Raw genomic sequence first — 21,498 nt, forward strand, 5'->3', positions numbered from 1 at the left:
TCTATTTTTACAAAGCATTTACAGAACATTTTTTTCCATTCCAACACCTTAGTCAAGCTCCATTCTCTTCTTCTCTCTTCTCTGCAGTGATATTACCTGTCTGACTTTGAGCACTATAACACAGTAGAAGAGTAGTTACAGATCTTGCAACCATAGAATGGAGAAGTTTGCTATCCCCTGACCTTGACCAGGAGCAGCCGATGCAAAAAGAGAAATGCAAATAATCAGCTGAAAGTTCAGATTTGCTCAGTGATATTCAAACCTACCATCTTTAGTTTATGCTGCTTTCATTCTACACAAGAATTGACACTAGTGGAAGCATTTGACATCGACTGAAGGCAATTTTATGGCCTTTGGTATTTAACCGTTTACCCAGCTTTAGTGAACATAGCAAGTATTCAGCTACACAATCAAAAGAGGTTTACGTGGCTTTCCCTCATTGAAAATCTCCCATTGGTGCTTTTGGGATGAATTGTGCATACAATAAATGGGGACTGTATTCCCCAAAGTAGCAATGGTATTTGTGCTAGGAAGGATGTACATATTTGTGTGAAGAAAAGGAGGACTTGTGGCACCTTAGAGACTAACAAATTTATAAGAGCATAAGCTTTCGTGAGCTACAGCTCACTTCATCGGATGCATACAGTGGAAAATATAGTGTGGAGATTTTATATACACAGAGAACATGAAACAATGGGTGTTACCATACAGACTGTAACGAGAGTGATCAGGAAAGGTGAGCTATTACCAGCAGGAAAGCGGTGTGGGGGAGGGGGGAACCTTTTGTAGTGATAATCAAGGTGGGCCATTTCCAGCACTTTACAAGAACAGTAGGAGGGGAAATAAACAAGGGGAAATAGTTTTACTTTGTGTAATGACACATCCACTCCCAGTCTTTATTCAAGCCTAAGTTAATTGTATTCAGTTTGCAAATTAATTCCAATTCAGCAGTCTCTCATTGGAGTCTGTTTTTGAAGTTATTTTGTTGAAGAATTGCCACTTTTCGGTCTGTAATCGAGTGACCAAAGAGATTGAAGTGTTCTCCGACTGGTTTCTGAATGTTATAATTCTTGACGTCTGATTTGCGTCCATTTATTCTTTTACGTAGAGACTGTCGGGTTTGGCCAATGTACATGGCAGAGGGGCATTGCTGGCACATGGCATTATCACTTTAACACCCATTGTTTCATGTTCTCTGTGTATATAAAATCTCCCCACTATATTTTCCACTGTATGCATCCGATGAAGTGAGCTGTAGCTCACGAACGCTTATGCTCTAATAAATTTGTTAGTCTCTAAGGTGCCACAAGTACTTCTTTTGTTTTTACAGATACAGACAACACGGCTGCTACTCTGATACTTGTATGAATTATAGTGCAAAGGTAGTTAGAAAGCAGCCTGTAAAGTGACTGAGAAGTGGGAAAGGGAAGACATGAACCCCACCCGGTAGCCGGAGAGACAAGCAGAAGATTCTATTACCCAATGGAGCGCCTGAGCTGTGACAGAAAAATGGCGGGAAAACACTGAGGGGAAGAAGAAAGGGAAGAAGAATCCCAACCCATGCCCTGAGAGGAAAACAAAGCCTCTTTTGAACAAATCAAGAGTCTTTGAGCCATGGCAGGAAAATGGAGGGGAAACTGCTCTTGTGCAGCACGAGGGAAGCGAGGAGCCTCACCCCCACCCAGTGACTGAGCATACCACAGAAATTCCTATTAAACCACACAGAATGTGAGCTAGAGTGGAAAAATGGAGGGAAAACCTGAGACTGCGGAGCACGACACGAACCTCACCAAGTGGCTGACAGAAATAATAGAAACTCTCATTGATCCAATAGAGAGTCTGACCTAGGGCAAGAAAATGGAGGGAAAATCTGACACTGAGGAGTGAGAGATGAACCCTTTCTGGAGACTGAGCAAAACAGAGAAATTCCTATTGAACCAACGGGGGACATGAGCTTGGAGAGAAAATGGAGGGAAAACCTGACACTGTAGAGAGGGACGTGGGTCCCACCTATTGATCAAAATGTCCCGGCATCCAAGCTTCCACACTCTCTGAGAAAGGCAGACACCTCAGTCTAAGGGCCCAGTATTGATAGTGTGTTGCCATCATCTTGCTCTTCTTTTCTGATTACTCTGTGAGGTAGATACTATACCTCTTTCATAGATAGCTAAGGGATACTCATTTAACCAGGGAAGCCAACAGTATCCCAGAGTTGACATTTTGCTGTCTGGGATTATTATCTGACTGGCTATTAGTGATATTTCTAGTTGTGTCCTTACTCATATTGGCCCGATGCCCATTTGCTGGTCAATTCAGAGATATGGATGTTGACCTGCAAAAGAGCAATATATAAAGATATAAATATAATATAAACTATATATAAAATATAATATATAAAGATAAAATAAATGAATGATAAATTCCCACTCAATAACTTACGTGAGTTTGTGGAAAATCAGAAAGACTGGGGAGCTGCTTATTACCATGTGATTTTAGTTGCATTTGGCAATTAAAAAGGACCTGCAGAGTGTATAGAAATCTCCCTTAATGTTTTCCATACTGTATTACAGATTCTGCTTCTTGTCTTTCTGGGTATCTTTATGAATCCAGTCTTTGCAAGTAATGTAAGTAGAGGGCCATGTGTCAAGTTTTATTTTTCTTCTTTCACGAATCTGCTTTGCCATATTGTTTATGAGATTACCATCCTTATTAAATCAAAATATGGATCTTTCTTTATGAGTCATTCTCTGCTAATATGTGAATCAATGTAACACATTTATGACAATGTTTCCATTAAATTCTCCACACTTCTGCTATTGCTTAGCAAGTAAAAATCAGTCTGCAAAAGCAAAAAAATTTGCTCATGTTTTATTTGAAAAACATAGCACTGCCAAGTTATATACAAATAAACTTAAGTTGAACTCTCCCAGTATCTTTCTTCATTATAACTTGGCTCATTAGCGACAATAGTAGGCAATGAGCTTGCTTGCTTTAAAGCACTTATCTATGGTTCTTCTAGCTATTGTGTTAATTAATAAATATGACACTATAACACTGAAATCTCATGCAGGTAGCTGAACACCTTCTATGTGGGTAGGGAGAGACAAGCAGGTGGGTATCCTCTATAAGCTATTTGCAATGAACAGCTTCCTTTACAACCATCCTCAAAGTTTCATGCATTTTCTTTCTGCAATGACCTGAGATGATCTTGAATGGGAAATCTAAGGCACCATTCCTTAGAACCTAGTGGAAAAGATAGTACTAGCAAATAGGCTAGACTGCCTACATTTTCACAACCAATCGATCCTTTGGTAGTAGGAGTTAGAGCAGAGTTTCACCAAACTTTTTCATAACATTGGTCACATCTTGATGGGGGGATTTGTCTTGTGGAAGCCTGCTTCCCTTCGTCATTACACAAACCACCACCCATCCCTGGGGCAACTGCAACATTTGCTTACATGAAAAATTTTAATGACATTTAGTTTAATTTAATGACATTTAATTATTTTTACTTTCATTTAATGTGGAAATAAGGAAAAGGAGTGAGCATCATATGAACAATGAAGTCTTTGGGCACCAGCAGATACTCAGTAGACCACTGTTTGGGAACAGCTGGGTTAAACCTAACCCTATCCCTAAACCAAGCAGTAATCCTAACCCTAGTTTTAGCCTTCAGTCAAGGAATAACCCTAACCTAATCCTGGGACAAACGGTAAATATAAACCTAACTATAATCATAACCCTAGACCGAATTGTAACCCTAACCATAGGGTGAATAGTGGAAGTTGTTTAGAAGTGGACATAAATCTGAATCAGACCTTTCCCGCTCCTGGGTAATCGAAGGGTATGTCTACACTACCCGCCAAATCGGCGGGCAGCGATCGATCCAGTGGGGGTCGATTTATCACGTCTAGTCTACTCCTGTAGTAGTCTACTCCACCGCCGCAAGAGGCACCGGCAGAGTCGACAGGGGAGTGGCAGCAGTCGACTCACCGTGGTGAAGACACCCACGGTTAGTCGATCTAAGTACGTCAACTTCAGCTACGTTATTCACGTAGCTGAAGTTGCGTAACTTAGATCGATCCCCCCCCCCCCCCCCCCCGCCAGTGTAGACTAGGGCTAACTGAGTTGGACTTTTATGTATCAACTTCCCTGCTATTCTGATGTCACCATTCTTCTCTGTTAGATGCAACTGTTTGAGAGACATTTTTAGGTTGAAATACAATGTTATCTGACAATAAATCTTTGATTTTAGAATATCCAGCTCATAAATCAGGGAAATCATGGGGGAACTGCCTACCAAACAGTTAACATCAATCATGATGTGAATGTTGCTATATTCAACATTTATTCCGGAGCACACTCCTCCAATGCAATCTTCAACTACAACCATGTAAGTGTCAAAAGAGGTGATTTGGTTGCTTTGTTCAGCTTACATACTGTTCACTGCAAATAGAATAAAAATATGTACTTTCAGCAGCTTGAAAGATGTGCTTTATTCCTCTGAAAGCTCTCACTGGAAAGGAATGACATTAGACTTGAAAACAAATGCATAATCCATCCACTATTGAAAGATGAAGTAATTTAGCATCTTTTTTAGATCATATGGAAAGAAGCTAGCCCACTGGTTAAATTCTTAAGATCATTTTTGTCTACCCCAACAGTGGATATTATTTCTTAATAAATGAACAGATAGGCATGGAAGCTGTGTGTGTTAAAAAATACAACATTCCATTATGACTAGAGCAAAAGACAAACTACCATTTTACACATGTAAATGGTAACACTTATATCAACATTCCATTTAGAAATAGTTTATTAAGGGTGAATAAATTATTAGTATAAGTTTTAGTAAATGGTTAATAAATTGTTATAGATTGTTATAGAGTCCAACAGGTCAATAGGCTGCTTATAATAATCTATAGCACCTTCTAATGATGTGCTTACAACCTTCTATAACACATACTACTGAAGTCTGTAACATGCTTATAACACCTATTAATCATTTGTTAACCCTTTATCAATATTTTTAACTGGAACCTTAACATGCAGTGTGACCGTGTTAACTGTAATGCTGGATTTTGCTTGACCTCTATACCAGGGCATAAGGTGGTGTTAGGAGCTTTCTGTTCTGATGTCCTTCATGTTAAGGACTGTTCTGATCTCCGTGCAAGGAATGCTCTCTGCTAGCATTCTTTAATGTACGAACCAGTTCTGCAGAAAAGGACGTAGGGGTTATGGTGGACGAGAAGCTGGATATGAGTCAACAGTGTGCCCTTGTTGCCAAGAAGGCTAATGGCATTTTGGGCTGTATGAGTAGGAGCATTGCCAGCAGATTGAGGGACATGATCATTTACCTCTATTCGGCATTGGTGAGGCCTCATCTGGAGTACTGCGTCCAGTTTTGGGCCCCACACTACAAGAAGGATGTGGATAAATTGGAAAGAGTCCAGCGGAGGGCAACAAAAATGATTAGGGGACTGGAGCACATGACTTATGAGGAGGGGCTGAGGGAACTGGGATTATTTAGTCTGCAGAAGAGTAGAATGAGGGGGGATTTGATAGCTTCTTTCAACTACCTGAAAGGGGGTTCCAAAGAGGATGGCTCTAGACTGTGATCAGTGGTACCAGATGATAGAACAAGGAGCAATGGTCTCAAGTTGCAGTGGGGGCAGTTTAGGTTGTATATTAGGAAAAACTTTTTCACAAGGAGGGTGGTGAAGCACTGGAATGGGTTACTTAGGGAGGTGGTGGAATCTCCTTCCTTAGAGGTTTTTAAAGTCAGACTTGACAAAACCTTGGCTCGGACGATTTAGTTGGTGTTGGTCCTGCTTTGAGCAAGGAGTTGAACTAGATGACCTCCTGAGGTCTCTTCCAACCCTGATATTCTATGATTCTATGAACCACCCCAAAGGGGACATGGAAGAGGCAGTGTGGTCCCTGGTGGCCAACAGAGCTGGCAGGCATTTGAGTCAAGTGCATATTTCAGTCTCCTACAGACCTGTGCAATAGATCTGAAATCTCCTGAAACATTAAGTAAATAAATGCCCTTCTCTTTGAGATATTTACATTTTCCAAGCAGATTTCTGAGCACTTAGGTCTTTATATTAAATTCCAAGAAGTGAAAGCCAAAATATCTCTAATTTAACTGGTATTCCCTACCACCACTGCTTTGGAATTCATCTATTTGATATATGTTCAAAATTAATTCATAGTGAAGACACTGGTTTGTAAAATCATACAAAGACCAGCTGGAGTCACATTCTGACATTATTGCAGATTTTCATCAGTGTAAATGTAAGTAGATTTTAGCCCAGGTGTCTTGTATCTCTTGCTGGACCTACCATCTGAACTGGGCAGACTGTCATTTGCTATATAATCCTTAAGGCTGTTTGGAGGTTGCATGAGTGTATTTTTAGAAGCAAAACACATTGCACAAATGTCTCGGTGGCGTAGTTGCATTGAAATCCATAGAGTTACACAAGAGATGAATTTTATCCTGTGCATGGAGCTCTGATTTTTGTCAAACTAGAAGCAAAGTGCAAGTGTGAAGCAGCTTGTAAATATCTCAAGTACCCTGATTTGCAAGAGTCTTTAAAATAGGATAAATTAATTGGAAATGAAAGAAAAGAAGATTTGCTGAAACTTGTGGTTGTGCTTGACAGGGTATAATTGCTTACCACATGCCATACGTGTGATATGTATGGCATGTGGTAAGCATGTGTGAAGATATGTGTTGTTTCCAGGATGAACAGGGCAACCTTTCCAACTTTAAACCAACTTGAGGACATGGTCAATAATCAAAGGGTAACTAAGACAAATAATAGTTATATGTGGTATATGCTTTTACACCTTTTTAGGCTAAATCCCGGATTCACTGACCTCAGTGGCAAAACTACCAATGAACTCAAAAGGAACAGAATTTGGCCCTAAGGCATTGTTTCCTTACACATTAATCTCACTTAAAGTGTGTATATTATATTTTTACACACACACACACGGGTTGGCAGCCACTGGATCAATATAATACTGTCTTTCAAATGAGTTGTAAAACTGAGCTCCTATTCACCGGTGGTTTTTAAAGTTCCTTTGGCACTTTTTGTAGAGGTATTAATCCTAGTGCCCTAACCAAATTTCAACTTGTCTAAATTCTCCTGGCATTGTCAATCAGATGTGGTATTCTTCACTTCCTGTTCTAAACTATTGCACCATGAGGCCGAACAGATGCCACATTCCAAGACATAGGTGGCTACATTTTAGAAACAGGTGAAAGGATCCTTCTGTACATATAGTTTAGGGTCTGGTTTTCCTCTCAGTTCTCCTAGTTTTATAACAGTGTAATTCTACTGACCTCAAGGAATTTCTGTTGATTTCCACTGGTGTAAGTGAGAGGAGAATCAGGCCTGTAGGTTCCTATCATGCTCAGAAGTGAATGCACACAACTGTCATTTTGGGGCCTGCACATATTCATCTGCAGAGATAAATTGGCCTGTAGTCTGTGGAGTGGTTTAGGGAATCCATCAAGATATTAGAAGCTATGTAAATGCATTATTACCATCATAAGTATTATTAACCATACAAAAGAGGCTGGGGAAGCCAGCTAGCTGTAAGGGCTGATTCATGCTTTTGGCCAAAGCAAGTGGTAATCTTCCATCATTTTTTCAGGACCTGAATTCCCTCTACAGAAGCTATGGGATATCCCGCAACTGTGTCACAAACGTAGCTGGACTTGGGGCACCCATCCAGGCAGCATGCAGAGGACTTTCCACCTACTGGGCTACTGAGTATGACAGTGAGTTCAGCCTGAGTTTAACAAGAAATGTATTTATTAACTCTTATGATGATTATTGCGGTAGTGTCTAGGAGCCCACTGTGCCACGTCCTAGAGAACCACAGAACAAAAAGACAATCTCCCCCCACCCCCCCCAAAGAGCTTGCAATCTAAACAGATTTACTGAAGGCAGCCTTGAAAAGTGTACGTAATGATTTTCTATATTTTAAATTGGCCAGAAGAGTACATTCAGTATCTGAAACAATCTTGACTGATTACATTCAAATGACTAGCGGTCAAAACTTCCTAGGCCTGATTCACCAGTGGTGTTATACATACAGCAAGGTTGAAATTTTTCCAACAGAATATTTTTTTCATTGAAAAACTGCCTCCCCCCACAAACCCCAAACAAATAGGTTTGAAAAAACCTTTGGCTTGAAAAATGTTTCGTTCTTTGCAAATTTTTATCATGAGATTGTTATCAAAAATGGTATGAAAACCATTGGAGAAACTTGTTGGAAACTGTGGCACATAATAGTCTGGTCTCCTGTGGGCTGTAATTCTTTGGTCTAACTTCAGTTGTTGGGTAGTGTGCAGGTGCTGTTTGATGGTCTGTGATACACAGGAGGTCAGATTAGATGTTCTGATGGTCCCTTCTGGACTTCAACTCTGTGACTCTGATTATTTGTAATCAATTTTTTTTTTTACCAGCTCTAGTTATGCCAATGTAAAACTGGGCTTACATGGTGCTTGATCAGGCCCCATGCTTCTATTAAAGAAGGGTACAGTTGCCGAGTATTCAATAAATACTAATATGTACACAGAAGGCCTGATTCTCCTCTCATGTAGATGGATATAAATCAGGAATCTCTCCAGTGACATCACACTGCAAGTAAAAGAGGCAGAAGTGAAACTTTTCAACATACAGCCTTTCCAGCATGCAAGGGACCACCTGAGAAGAAATGTAACTAGTATACATGGGAATATTTTGAGGTGGTCTTTTAAAGACAGGAAGCCATGTAAGGAAAGTGGTTGCTCATACAAGATTCGCTGTATATCCTGGAGTCCATATACAATGGAAATTGACTGACTTTGTGATCCAAAAATTCACTTTGTGCCTGGAGTCTCGATTTCATACAGCCTCAGCAGAGACCTTGAAGGACACCTGTTTTGCTGGTTGCACAATCATTTATACCATGAGATCAGGAATGAAGGTGGTTGGCATTTTAGGAGATTAATTTTTAAAAGGTTGGTTCATGGTTTCTACTAGAATTGCATTTATTTGAAAAATGCATTTCAGACGTTTTTATGAGTGCAAAGATTTTTAAGGATTTTGTTGTTCTTGTTGTTGCTGGGATGACTTATCCTGTCTTTATTTTTTAGGACCACAAAAAGTACTTAGTGGTACTGGCTGCATCGGTGTTAAACTCCTCATTCTGGATGTGAACCTGTGTGGCAGCCTTAAGCTCTTCTAACCAAGAGACATAGCAGAAGTTTATAATATTTCAGCCTCACGACTCACGACTGTTTTACTCAGTCTCATTCCAGAGAATGGCTGATCTCTGGCTCTTCTTTGCAAAGCCTGTGCTGACATGCAGCCACAGCAAACACTCCAAATGTGAATGGGAATAAAAATAAAATGATGTTTGGAAAAACATATGACCATGGCCAATACATTTCTGACAAGCATCAATATTTGGAACAGAGAGTGGAATCCACAGCTTTACTTGTGAATGCTCACAGTTAAAGGACCCACACCAGATATCACATTTCACACCTGTTCCCTTCTCTGTAATGGGCTGAACCAACCAACACCTTTGAACTGCCTCCCACTTCCCCTAATCTGAATACACCAGGCTGTTGGAGAGTTTGAAATCTGGATCTGAATTTTGTGGCTGGGGCCTGTCTCTAGCTGAAATGACATGTGTGTTCATATGTGTCAGAAAGGAAGGAAGAAAAGTCTGATAACTCTGCTGTTAGTTTCTACAAATGCTTTGCAGTAAAGATTACTTTGGCTGATCTTTCAATCAATCAGTCAGCCAGCCAGTATATCTATATCCATCCATCCAGGTACTTATAACAGCAGTTAGTAGCATAGTATCTGAGCTCTTTACTCAGTCCTTATCTGCCTAAATTATTTTGTAGTCTGACTGCCATTGAACTGAAATCAATAGGAATTTTGCCTGAGCAAAGATTGCAGTATACCTTGCTGGATACCTTGTATTATTAAAATAAATCAAATTTTTCTTTTCCTTGCCCAGTGCTGTCATTTTGTGTCATCAAGCCTGTTACTATGGAAACATAGTTACAGGGAAATTGCTCCAAAATGACACATTTCCACATCAGTAATCAAAGACTTCATCAAGATAAATGCTATTATTTGAAAACCGTAAGAACAAATAATGACTGCACTTTACAAAACCAAACCAAAACTCAGCAATGCTTAGGATCCAGGGCTCATTTTATCTTAATCATCCAATTTCTGGAGTGGGGTGTTCATATAGAAGTTGTTAGTTTTGTCCCTCCTGGGCTGGAGTAGGAGGAGAAAAATATTTCCCAGATGCCTCCAAAGGAGGTGAAAGGAAAGCAGTTCTTATGAGTGCTTTTATATTGTGGTGATCATTTTGTTAGGTGCTCACATGTAGCAATGTTCTGCAGAGTATAAATGATAAGCGACAGACAAGGTGGGTGAGGTAAATCGACCAATTTTTATTTGACCAACTTCTGTTGGTGAAAGAGACAAGCTTTCAAGCTACACAGAGCTCTTCTTCAGGTCTCAAGAAGAACAAGAGCTCTGTGTAGCTCCAAAATTTTCCTCTTTCACCAACAGAAGTTGGTCCAGTAAAAGATATTACCTCCCCCACCTTGTCTCTCTAATATTCTGGGACCAACAAAGCTGCAACACCATTGTTAGATGAGAGTCAGTGACAGAAACAGAACATAAATCTTCTGACTCCCCACCTTGTGCTCTTACAACTAGACCATGATCCTCTCTACTTATTAGTTTTATAATTTAATATTTAGATTGCAGTAGCACTGGGACAACCAGATCAGGGCCCCATTGTGCTGGGTGCTGTCCCAAAGAGCTTACAGTCTGAAAGTGATAAAGATTAGTGAATAATTCTTTACTTATAACATGTTTGTCAGGTTTCCTCCAAGTCTATTTTTACACTGCAGTTTGGAAGGGATGAGTCAAACACCGACAATTGTTTGAACATGGGGCTTTAGGCAGAATACGGTTGTATTCTCTAGTTCTCACCTGACAGTGGAGGTGTTTTTCAGTCACATATTGCTAACAAGAACTCTGTGATTCCTCACAAGCTGGTAAAACACCTCTAACATTGCAGCCTATTTTTTCTGTTAAAATAAAATACAGTAGGATTTTTTTCAATCTCTTCAGGGTGATGTAAACTGAAGTCTGTAAATCTGAATGTTTTATTATATGCTGGTTTGCTTCCTCTTGCTGGGCATATGTGATGCGCCTTTTACTTTAAATCCTTTGGAACATCAATTCAAAGGATCTAATGCTCATTCGAACAAACAATGCTTTACTGGTCCTGTTTGCATACTCATGCATTACCCCAAAATTAGATGTAAATTGCCTGGTTAAATGCTAATGCCTTATTTAGACTTGAGCGTGACAGGGTTCATACTATGTTAACAATATCTCCATGTACCAAACATGGGATATGTAAAGCCATATGAATTCACTAATCACTGATATTTGACTCGTGAAGACTGCAGTTAACCCAGTACTAGGTTGTGTGGGCTAATAATTGATAGAGGGACTGAGAGTCAGGACACCTGGGTTCTATTCTTGGCTCTGTCACACCTGGATCCTGCTCTACTGTGGTTTGAGGCTGAGGCTTAGGTATGGCATTGGTGACTAGACACCTAGAATAAGGCAGCAGTGTGCATGCCCAGAACTTCGGCACCGAGGGAATTTTTACAGTAGAAATTTAGATGTTGAGTGACTTTAGGTACCTACAGTGTTTGGTGGGAGCTGAGCGGGATTTTGTTGACTGTAGCGGTGCCTAAAACTGGGATTTAGGTGCCTAACCTCCTTTGTGGATCTGGTTCTAGGTCCCTGGGTAATCTTGAGTAAATCATTCAAGCCCAATGTCACAAGATGGTGTGCTCCTTTGAGGGTCAGGGGCCTGGGGACAGCCAGCCCTGTTTGATTATCAGATCCAGCTAGGAAGGGGTCAGATGATCATAGAGTCATAGAAATGTAGGGCTGGAAGGGACCTTAAGAGGTCCCTTGATGCCTATAAAGGGCTGAGATGTTCCTTCCTTCAGATCTCTCTGCGACTGGCCCTGGAGCCCAGATAGAAGTGCAGTGGGAAAGGCCCGTAGGCCCTGCAGCCTGTCTTGGTCAAGGGAACATCTTTCTTTGTGTTATTTTGAGAGTTTTGTGTGTAAGTTAATAAACTGTGTACTGAGGGCAGGACCTGAAAGAGACTCGGATGTGGTGTTAGTCTTTCTGGGTCTGGAGGACAGAGGCTGACAGCCCTACACCCAATTTTGCCAAACCTGCTTCCAATTCTGAGTGTCTCTGGTTTTTTGAGTGACCCACTTTAGATGCCTGATTTTCATAAGTGCTGGACACCCTCAGTTTCCATTAACTACCGGAGTGGTAGGAGCAAGGTACCAGTGGGAATCAACTAGACCCTAGTGATCTCCATTAGACTATGCAAAATCAGAGGCACCCAAAATTGTAAAAGCCCCTTTTGATAATATCTTCTGCTTTTCTAGTTTATAAGAATTGCTTCACTAAATTGCTGTGGTGTTGTGAGAAGGCATGAATGCAGGTAAAGTGATTCAAAATTGTTGAAATGAAGATGCAAGAAAAAGGAAAGACCTATGAGACCATTCACTTCATTTCCTGTCCAGGGCAGGACTGTTCTCTATAGTTCATTTTCTAGTGTTTTGGCCAGTCTAGTATTAAATTTCTCAAGCAATGTGGCTTCCTCCACTTCTTTTGGGTGACTATACCACAGCATAATAACTCTCACTGCCAGGAAGACACTAAATATACATGCATTGAATTACTGGTATTATTTGACAAGCTCTAATCAATAGAAAGACACTGGACCAGGGGGCCCGGATATTATAGCAGAGAGGCCAAATATTGCAGAAACAAAGTCAGATGAATCAAATTCATCCAACCCATTGGAACACAGGAATGACCTAGAGAGAAATAAATCCACTTGGCCACTGGGTGCCAGTCTTGAACCACATTTTATTTGAATATGATTAAAAAATAAAATAAACATTAAACAGCAGCCCCATCATGACATGCACATAATGGTCCCGATCCCTAGCTGCTATAAACTAATGAGGCTCTATTAGCGTCCACGAAGCTATGCCGATTTCCACCAGCGCAGGATCTGTCCCAATGATCCTAAGTAACCACTCAATTTTATTATTGAAACCCTCATCCTTTCTCTCCTTCTCTGCTTCTTTTTCTTGCTCTGACTCATGGCCTCATGCCTAAGCACGTGGGTTTATTTTCTCTTAGCAAATTACCGGCAGAGTCAGGGATAAAGTACTACATCTCACGGAATATGCACGGAAAGTAGTCGGCTGAAGGGCACTGACACATTCCCATGCCTAAGGCCAGGCCACTGGGTCCCCGCGAGACTGCTGCTCTGACATGACACTGTTGCAGGCTGGGGAAAGAATCCGTACGAAAGGAAGGTGACAAGACCGTGCAGTTGTGGTCTTTTCCGGCATGTGCAGAGGCCCGCTTCCACCTCCCAGCTAAGACCCCAGCTGCTCGTCTTCCAAGCAATGATGGTACTGGCTCTTTCTTCTGCTCTAATGGTGCCGGCGGAGACCCAATCTAAAATGGCGGACTGAAGGCACTGAAAAATAGTGGCATTGAGCTAATTTCATGGTTTCCATACAGTCCAGGTCTAGCATACGTTCCTTGAGGTGGGGACTGTGGGTGAAATCTTGGCCCCGTTGACGTCAATGGGAGTTTTGACATTGACTTTCATGGAGTCCGGATTTTACCTGGTCTCTTTAGCTCAGCACGTGTTAGAGACTTTATAATTAAAATGAATAATATTAATTTAACCACAAAGGATAGACTGAAGCTTAAAGTCAAGACTGAACACAGTCCTTCGAGGACTGTTTTTTCAAATAATTAATACGGGTTTGTTAAATTTTTGCTGCTACTGTGCCTAACATCTCCCGTGATAAACCCACTGCGGAACTTTTTAGTGCACATCAGCAGGGTCCATATGGCAACTTAGTGCACAGCCATTTAGTGTGCTGTACGCTCACAAGCTTCCCACAATGGTGTGTATGAGAACTCCCATGAGCACAGGGTAATATGCTCACTGCACATCTCACTTCATAAGAGAAAACATTCCTGGTAAGAGACGGGCAAAACCAATGACATTAGGGCTCTAAATTTCAGAGGGCTCTCATGACCAGAACAATGGGGAGATAATAAGACCAGGGAGGGGAAGACAGGCAGCCTCTCCCCCCCCCCCATCATTTACACATAGAAATGATCTTCACACACAAGCGGTAACAGCTGTAGTATAATTACATACAGCAGTGCAACAGTTAATATGTGTTAATTCTCGCTCTGTCTCACGCACACACATACCGCAGCCCATGAAATCCACTTTCCAAAAATTATTAGGTCTTTAACACAAAGCTCTACTGTGCTTTTCTACAACGTTTTGTAGAGTGAGTGAGGGACAGAGAGAGGTGGAAATTCTGACATCCTGCCCCCTTACCTCCCGCCCCGGACATGGTTGCCAGAATCTGTAAAAGAGCTAGGGCTTCTTTTTGTAGGCACCATCATCTTGCCACGGTCACCTGACCACAAGGGAAAAGCAGGCTCGCAAAGAGGAACAAATGGATGAGAAATAGCCCTAAAGGAAGAAAGCCCAAAGCCAAGGCACAGTAGGAACTGCTTTTCACTTTATCAGCTGCTGTCCCCTTCTCGCTCACTGCTCCAAGCTTTCTCAGATGCCTTATTCACTGGCTTTTTCCCAAGCCATATTGAGCCGACAGTCAGCCTGAATCCATAGCTGCATATAGGGAATATGATTCCCTGCCTTTCCCCTCTTTTTTCTCTGCTAGCTTAGCACTTATGGCCAAATTTATTTTCCTGAGGATCTTTCAGGATTTTTGTTGCTTGCTTTTTCTCATCTCAGGGCCATCTGGAAACGAATCTAAATATACATAATTTTTTTTTCAGTTTTGCTTTTCACTTTGAGCTGGATGCAGGTTTCAGGCTGAGGGCTGGATTCCAACTGCAGTCATGATGGCGCAAGTCTGGAGCTGTTCTTCTAACTTTGGCGAAGTTACGGTGGTGGCCGTAAGACCAGAATCTGGCCAAAGCTCGTCAATTAAAGCCTGCAGATTTCCAGACAAGGGATTTTTTTTTCACCCTTCCCACTTAGAGGAATTTTTGTTTCCTATATTCAGATCATTTTCTTCATCAAATGTCTAAACTCATGCACGAGCCAGGTCTCCCTCTCCAACATGGTACTGCACCTACACATGTGCACCAGCCTTTTACACAGCTGCCCGGTGTGTTTTCAAAATCGGCCTGACAGCGGAAGTCACTCAAGTGTGTGTTTATTAGATTTAGAAGGGGTCCCCCAGGTGAGACTTTCAAATGCAAGGTCCTTTCTGCTCTGCATGTCCATATACCCTTGTTACAGGAGCTATATCTGTGCTCCCCAGCACCCAGCGGTTATTGTGGCTGCAGAGTATTGAAGCAGCCAAAATGCCACACATGGCTTAAACAATATCTGATCATTGAAAATCTACAACTTAAAGCCAAGTCTTTTAATCTTCAACTCGAATGTTATTTCTACCTTAACACATTGCTGTGAAACCTGGGAATCCATCATAGGTACAGGCTGACATCTCAATGTCTTTGAAAGCAAATGCCTAAAGAAAATACTAGATATTCGATGGATTACATTGAAAAGAAATTCTGAGATTTATCAAAGAGTTCACCAATTCCTTCTCTCTAAAGTTCTCCAGAAGAGAAGATGGACATATTTGGGACATGTGTTAAGAACAAAACCAAATCATCTGCAATGGCAGGTGTGCCATTGGGAGCTGGAGGAACATGTAAAAGGGGTTGGGTGAAAGAATCCCGACACTGAAAAGTACTTAGAAAAGAAAAACTCATGGGACTTAACAACACAGAGGACATGCAGAATGACCCAGGATAGACAGGGATGGTGTAGCCTTGTACGTGCCCTAAGCAATGTCTGATGGCACTGGAAGGATTCAGATTGGTGAAAAAATAATAACTAGCTTAAATGAGATCTGTTGAGAGCTCAATGGCTCTGGAAATCAGTGTTGTTGTAGCCATGTAGGGTCCAGGATATTAGAGAGACAAGGTGGGTGAAGACATTTATTTAGCTGCTGAGATATGGGTTTAAAAGCCCAACCTTAATAATCCTAGTTCTTTTTATTGATTATTTTTAGATCGCTAAGAGCTTTACAAAGGAGATCAGTATCATTACTCCCACTTTACAAATGGGGAATCTGAAAGCAGGGAAGTGATACGCCCAGACTTCCCCAGCAGCTCACTGCCAGAGATGGGAAGAGTGCACAAGTCCCCTGAATCCAATGCTGATGCCCTAGCCACTTAACTATAGGTTGATCTGCTGCCAGCTAGGAAGCCTTCGGTGTGGTCAGGAATAGAACTCTGCTCTCCTGATTCCCAGCACAGGCCTCCCTAGACCACAGCTGGGTGAGCACAGAACTACCCAGAAGAGATTTCCCTCTTTACCACAAATAGTACCATCTCAGTCTCAAATCCAGCCATGGCAGCGGGTGAGAAAAAAGCCATTCTCCCCTAGCACTGCACAGTTCCCCTGGGGTGTGCACGGTTATTCCTCAAGGACTGTGGGACAGTAGGGCTTGCTTGTTAACCTTCCCCCACACTGGAGGTGGAGTAGGGAGTCAGGGACGGCGCAAGGTCAAGGTGAGAGGAGGGCAGGCCTCATGTACATGCGGAGCAGGTTCTGGAAGCATTTAGACTAGTACGTTAATGGGGAGGACACCCAGATTCAAGGGGTGACATATTCTGTGAATATTAGGATCCAGACGTAGGTGCCTGTTGTTCTCTCTTAACCCAGCATTGCCAACTTTTGCAATTTCCTTGATTATTGAGGTTTTTTCCTTTAAACCCCAACTCCGAGAGTCAAGATATTTATATGAGAATCTCCACTTTCATTTAAAAATAAGGAACGGGTCTGTCCCTCTTTGCTGCAGAGAAACAGTTTAAAAGCCAGTCCCCACACAGCTAAAAGGCTTAGAAATCAAGGTGAAATAAAAAGGCCCCACAAGGTATTATTCAAAAAACCCACACCTCATGATTTTTGAACGCTTAGAGTTGGCTCTACTACTAATGATGTGCAAAGCTATTACAATGTCTGTGATATAACCAGGCTTAGCTGATGTTTAAACAATAGCATAACACACAAGTGTAATAATCCCACAGGCTACCTTAGTTCCTTCATAATACTCCTCCACCCCACCTATCTCCCTTATTTAAAACCAGGCAAACTCCCTTATGTCCCTCTCCTTAATGAGCTCATTACAGACGCCTGAAGCTGCCCAGCCAGGTTGATTAATTAGCCCACAAGGTTCAGCTGCATGGCTGCTGCTTTGCTAATTCTTGAGAGGAATTTGGTAGATGGGGGTTCATAAGTTACCTTGCTGCGTTGCTAGATTCACTCACTATTCCCAGTGGCGGCTCAGCACCCTGTACTCTGACAGTGACAATTTTCCCTAGCATACAAGAACACAGACGGGCTCAGAGAGGATTCACCTGTCTAAACCCACAGACTGCCTTTGCAGATTCCAAGAAACCATTTTGTAGCAAAGAATGAGTGGGACTACAGAACCTTGCTGAGTTTTCTTGGCTAATCAGCTAGGCAGGAGAAATGCTGTAGCCTCAGGTGCTGAAATGAGCTTATTAAGGGAAATTCTGGAAAGGCACCTCCTTGATTAGGTAGGGAGATAAGTGTGCTTAATAAATAAACTGCATGTTTAACGACTAGAAAAATACACTGGGCCAAACTCCACTCTCATTTACTGCTGCTGTAAGTCCAGAGTAACTCTGGATTTACACTTATGTGTCTGAGAGCAGAATTCAGACCCCTATCTAAATGGATGGCAAACACCAAACACGTGTGTGTGTGTTATGTTATGTAAGTGAGTAGTCCCATGTGTGCCTGTGAATGAACGTATGCAAGAAGGATCACATGTATACAACCAAAATTGCTGCACCATGCACTTTGTAAGCTCCGGGCATGAGTGTTCTAATTAATATCATTTCAGAGGCTCCAGTCTGTTTCGTCAGGACTTCACCACAAGATGGCATTCTCTGAACTTTCTTTTGTAAGAAAAAACAAAACCCACCACCCACAATAACAATAATAATTAAGAGGAAACACTCCAAACCCTTCTCATATTCTCTGAAATCTGGGGCAAAGCAAGAATTGTCAGGAAGTAGTTTCTCCTGTAGCAAAACAATGATACTGCTTTCAGAGAGCTGCATGAGAGAGTGACGGAGAAGTCCCTTTAAATAAAAAAAGCCAAATACAGTATTGTGCATCTTGAAATCTGAAACCAAGAAACAGAACTGCAGGGGAAACAAGGGGAAAAAGTCTTGCAATTTCAAAGGACAATTGCTGCAAGTGAAGTTTAAGGAGCAAAATATATGTATATACATTTCAAAGGCACTGAATGGCATTTTTGGAGAAGGCTGTGAAATAAGGGAGCTTTGGAAGAAGAGAAATTTTTTTCCCCCTTTCTGGATACAATGGCCATTGCAAAGCAAAGAGTCTTGAGATTCGGCTTCAGATTTCTCTTCTTCGCAATGTTTGTGTTAGCCTGTGATGGACAAGGTGGAAATAAAGAGAATGGAGGTCCTGCTTGTTATGGTGGATTTGATTTGTACTTCATTTTAGACAAGTAAGTTGGTTTGTTTTTGTTTTAGATGAATCCTTCACCAAGGCACGGAAATTTTATCAATTGGCACTTAAAAGAGGTTTGACTTAGGGTTTATAAAAGACATCATGTCTCCAAGGGACCTGAAAAAGGTCCTACAGTTATGGCTTTATTTTTGTTTTGGTAACCTCTACAGTAGCTACAATATGTTATTCTGCAATGATATATATCATAGATTTGCCCGGCTTTGTGAATTGAAATGTTTTCTTATTGTGACTAGTGTAGATGCTATAGTGGATACTTTACAGTGTCTTAACATTGGCAGTGGGGAAGGATGGGAGGGAGGGAGAAAAACCTGGTTATATCTGCTTTTTCTCTGACCTGCAAAGGTTGAGGCACTTCTAAAAGGAGATGGCTGGGGAATGTTACCAGAGGCATTAATTTTTAGCTCACCTCTTTCAGAGGAAATACCAGTCTGCCTGAAGTGTTACTGTTCAACCATTTTCCCCATTAGATTCAAATGTTCCAGTTTAAGTGACTCGCTGACAAAAAACAGCTCTTTAAGGGATGAATACTCTGTTTCAAAGAAAATCTGATTTTGTTCACTGTGATGGAAAATATATAGACTTTCTTAAGGCATTTTTTTAAAGTTGGCCAGTTTTTCTCAGCTCTCAGTCAGATTTTCTTTGTTCCCAGTTAATGAAATGCGTATTTTTACTGCTTAACTAACCATTAGTATACAGTGAGGATAAATGCTTACTCATGTTATTTACCACTCACATGATGCATCATTGTTTTTGCATTGGTGGCTTCTTGCTGTAATTTAAAGGCCTTCAAATTGTACTATATACAAGTCGAAAAGATAGGAAGCTCTCCAAAAAAGTGTGGAAAAGAAACTAGTTAACCCCATCTGTATTTTGCAGTGGCTCCCAGATTCCATTAGTACAAAAGCCCATTCTGAATTACAGTTAGTTATGCAGCAAGATACTTGATTTTAAAAAAAGGTAAATACACTGGCTATTTAGGAAAACCAGAATGTTGAATACTCATGGGAAAAGTGATTTATTTTCATTTTACTTCATCCAACAAAAAAGTTCTTCCGACCTACAGCTTTTTATTACTTTGGTCACTCAGTTCTGCCATTTGGAATAGTTCCTTTTATCACCAGATTTCATAGCAATGCTTTAAAAAAAAAAGTTGAGTATGTTTTCTATTGCAGATTACTTACATACACTAAGTTTCCCCTAAAGTTAAAGTTGAGGTGGCTGGAGGTTTTTCCCCTCTATGAAGATATGCTTTGTTATACCTCTGAGTTAGTTTAATTTTCATCGACATTCATCTAAATCGAAGGCATCCTCTTATGACACAAAAAGCGTAACCTGCTAGACTTGCTCAGAGGATTGTGAACTTGGGTGAAAAAGTGAAAATTTGCTCAGCCAGTAGAAACCCCAAAGGTAGAAATGCTGCACCAGTACATGTATATCTCTGGTTCATGTTACTCTTCTGTAAGCCTCATTTTGCACTGGTGCAGCTTCTCTACATTTGGGTTTTTCGCTGATGCGAAATTCTTTAATGTAGAAAGGGTCACAGATAGGGCCTGATTCAAAACCCACTGAAAAATGTCCATGGGCTTTGGAGCAGGTTCACAGTGCTTATATACTACCATGTTGGATGCTCTGTGGACCTGATCTTGCAAGAAACTGAGCACCTCTGGGGAGATGGGTGTGATCAGCACCTCACAAAGGGTGCTCAGCACTCTGCAGGAGTGGGCCATCCAAACACCTTAGATAGAGAGTAGCAAGAAATGACCAAAGCTACCACCTCCTTTATACCTTCTTTATGTTTTGCAAAAAATGGGTTATCTGGTCCCCATCAGCCCTGATATAAGTGGATGCAATTCCATCAACTTCTGTGGAGTTGCTGTCAGGCACAATGGGTCTGAATTTGACCCCATGTTCGTATGCTGCCTGTTCTCATCCTATCAGGTTAATTGCCCATATATGTTTGCGTGGCTGAGCAGTGATCTGTGGTGTACCTGGTGAACCCACGGTCTACTCCTCAGTTAACACGTTACCCTGACAGCGGTGTCTAGGCGTCGTTTTGTTTGGCATTGGGAGGGCACCTTTTAAAATGGCATCTTTTCTTCATCCTGGTGATCGCAGGGTCGTTCTTGTTCAGCTTCTGGACAGGGTTTAGCAACACAAGGTCATGTGGCCCTGTGGGGGTGGGGGGTGGGGAAGGGGGCTGGGAGATCTCAGAAGGATGGGCTTTCACCAAGTATCCATCGCTACCAAAATTATAGGAAACCATTACACACTATCTTAGGATGCATGGGGGAATAACAACTGGCCTCAGTGATTCCCTAGCAGGGTCACCCCACATGTCTTAGGCAGTCAATCAGTTTCCTACTCTCATGTTATCATTCTGGGGCATAAAGACAGAAGGGGAATACTGGGATTATTCTTGATCGGTTGAACGATTGGCTCTCTGTGTCCCTCTGGCCACCATGTGAAATGGTCAATTTGCATGCAGGGTTTCAGACCATTCTGTCTGCAGCCTGGATGCTTCTCTTGTACATGGTCTGGGGAAACACGTTCAGTTGAACAGTGTATCAAGTGAGTAGCCGGGACTCCATAACAATAATGCAGAGCCCCCTGCGTAAGGACAAGGCATGATGGCGCAGATTCTGAGTATAGTCTGCAATGGCCTTTTTTTTCAATGCTTATTGTAAATATTTTTTTTTTGCTGTAGCCTGAGGGAAGCTCTGAGAGCCAGTCGGG

At 41.5% G+C, this 21,498-nt stretch overlaps 2 protein-coding genes across 3 annotated transcripts in view; both read left to right on the plus strand.

The window, feature by feature from the left end:
* Positions 1-3,553: 3,553 nt before the first annotated feature.
* LOC125626277 (gastrokine-2-like) lies at positions 3,554-9,246 on the plus strand. Its single transcript, XM_075123381.1, has 6 exons — positions 3,554-3,712; positions 4,256-4,393; positions 6,666-6,692; positions 6,730-6,807; positions 7,666-7,792; positions 9,155-9,246. Exons 1-6 carry the CDS (start codon positions 3,554-3,556, stop codon positions 9,244-9,246), a joined length of 621 nt encoding a protein of 206 aa, XP_074979482.1.
* Positions 9,247-18,197: 8,951 nt separating this feature from the next.
* ANTXR1 (ANTXR cell adhesion molecule 1) overlaps positions 18,198-21,498 on the plus strand; it is a 221,186-nt gene continuing 217,885 nt past the window's right edge. For both annotated transcript variants that reach the window (XM_048829199.2, XM_048829198.2), the window contains exon 1: positions 18,198-18,742. In XM_048829199.2, coding sequence (XP_048685156.1) covers positions 18,591-18,742 — 152 coding nt within the window. In that variant the 5' untranslated portion in view covers positions 18,198-18,590. The remainder of the gene's footprint in view (positions 18,743-21,498) is intronic.

This window comes from Caretta caretta, chromosome 26 (genome assembly GCF_965140235.1).
Source record: "Caretta caretta isolate rCarCar2 chromosome 26, rCarCar1.hap1, whole genome shotgun sequence".
NCBI classification, from domain to species: domain Eukaryota; kingdom Metazoa; phylum Chordata; order Testudines; family Cheloniidae; genus Caretta; species Caretta caretta.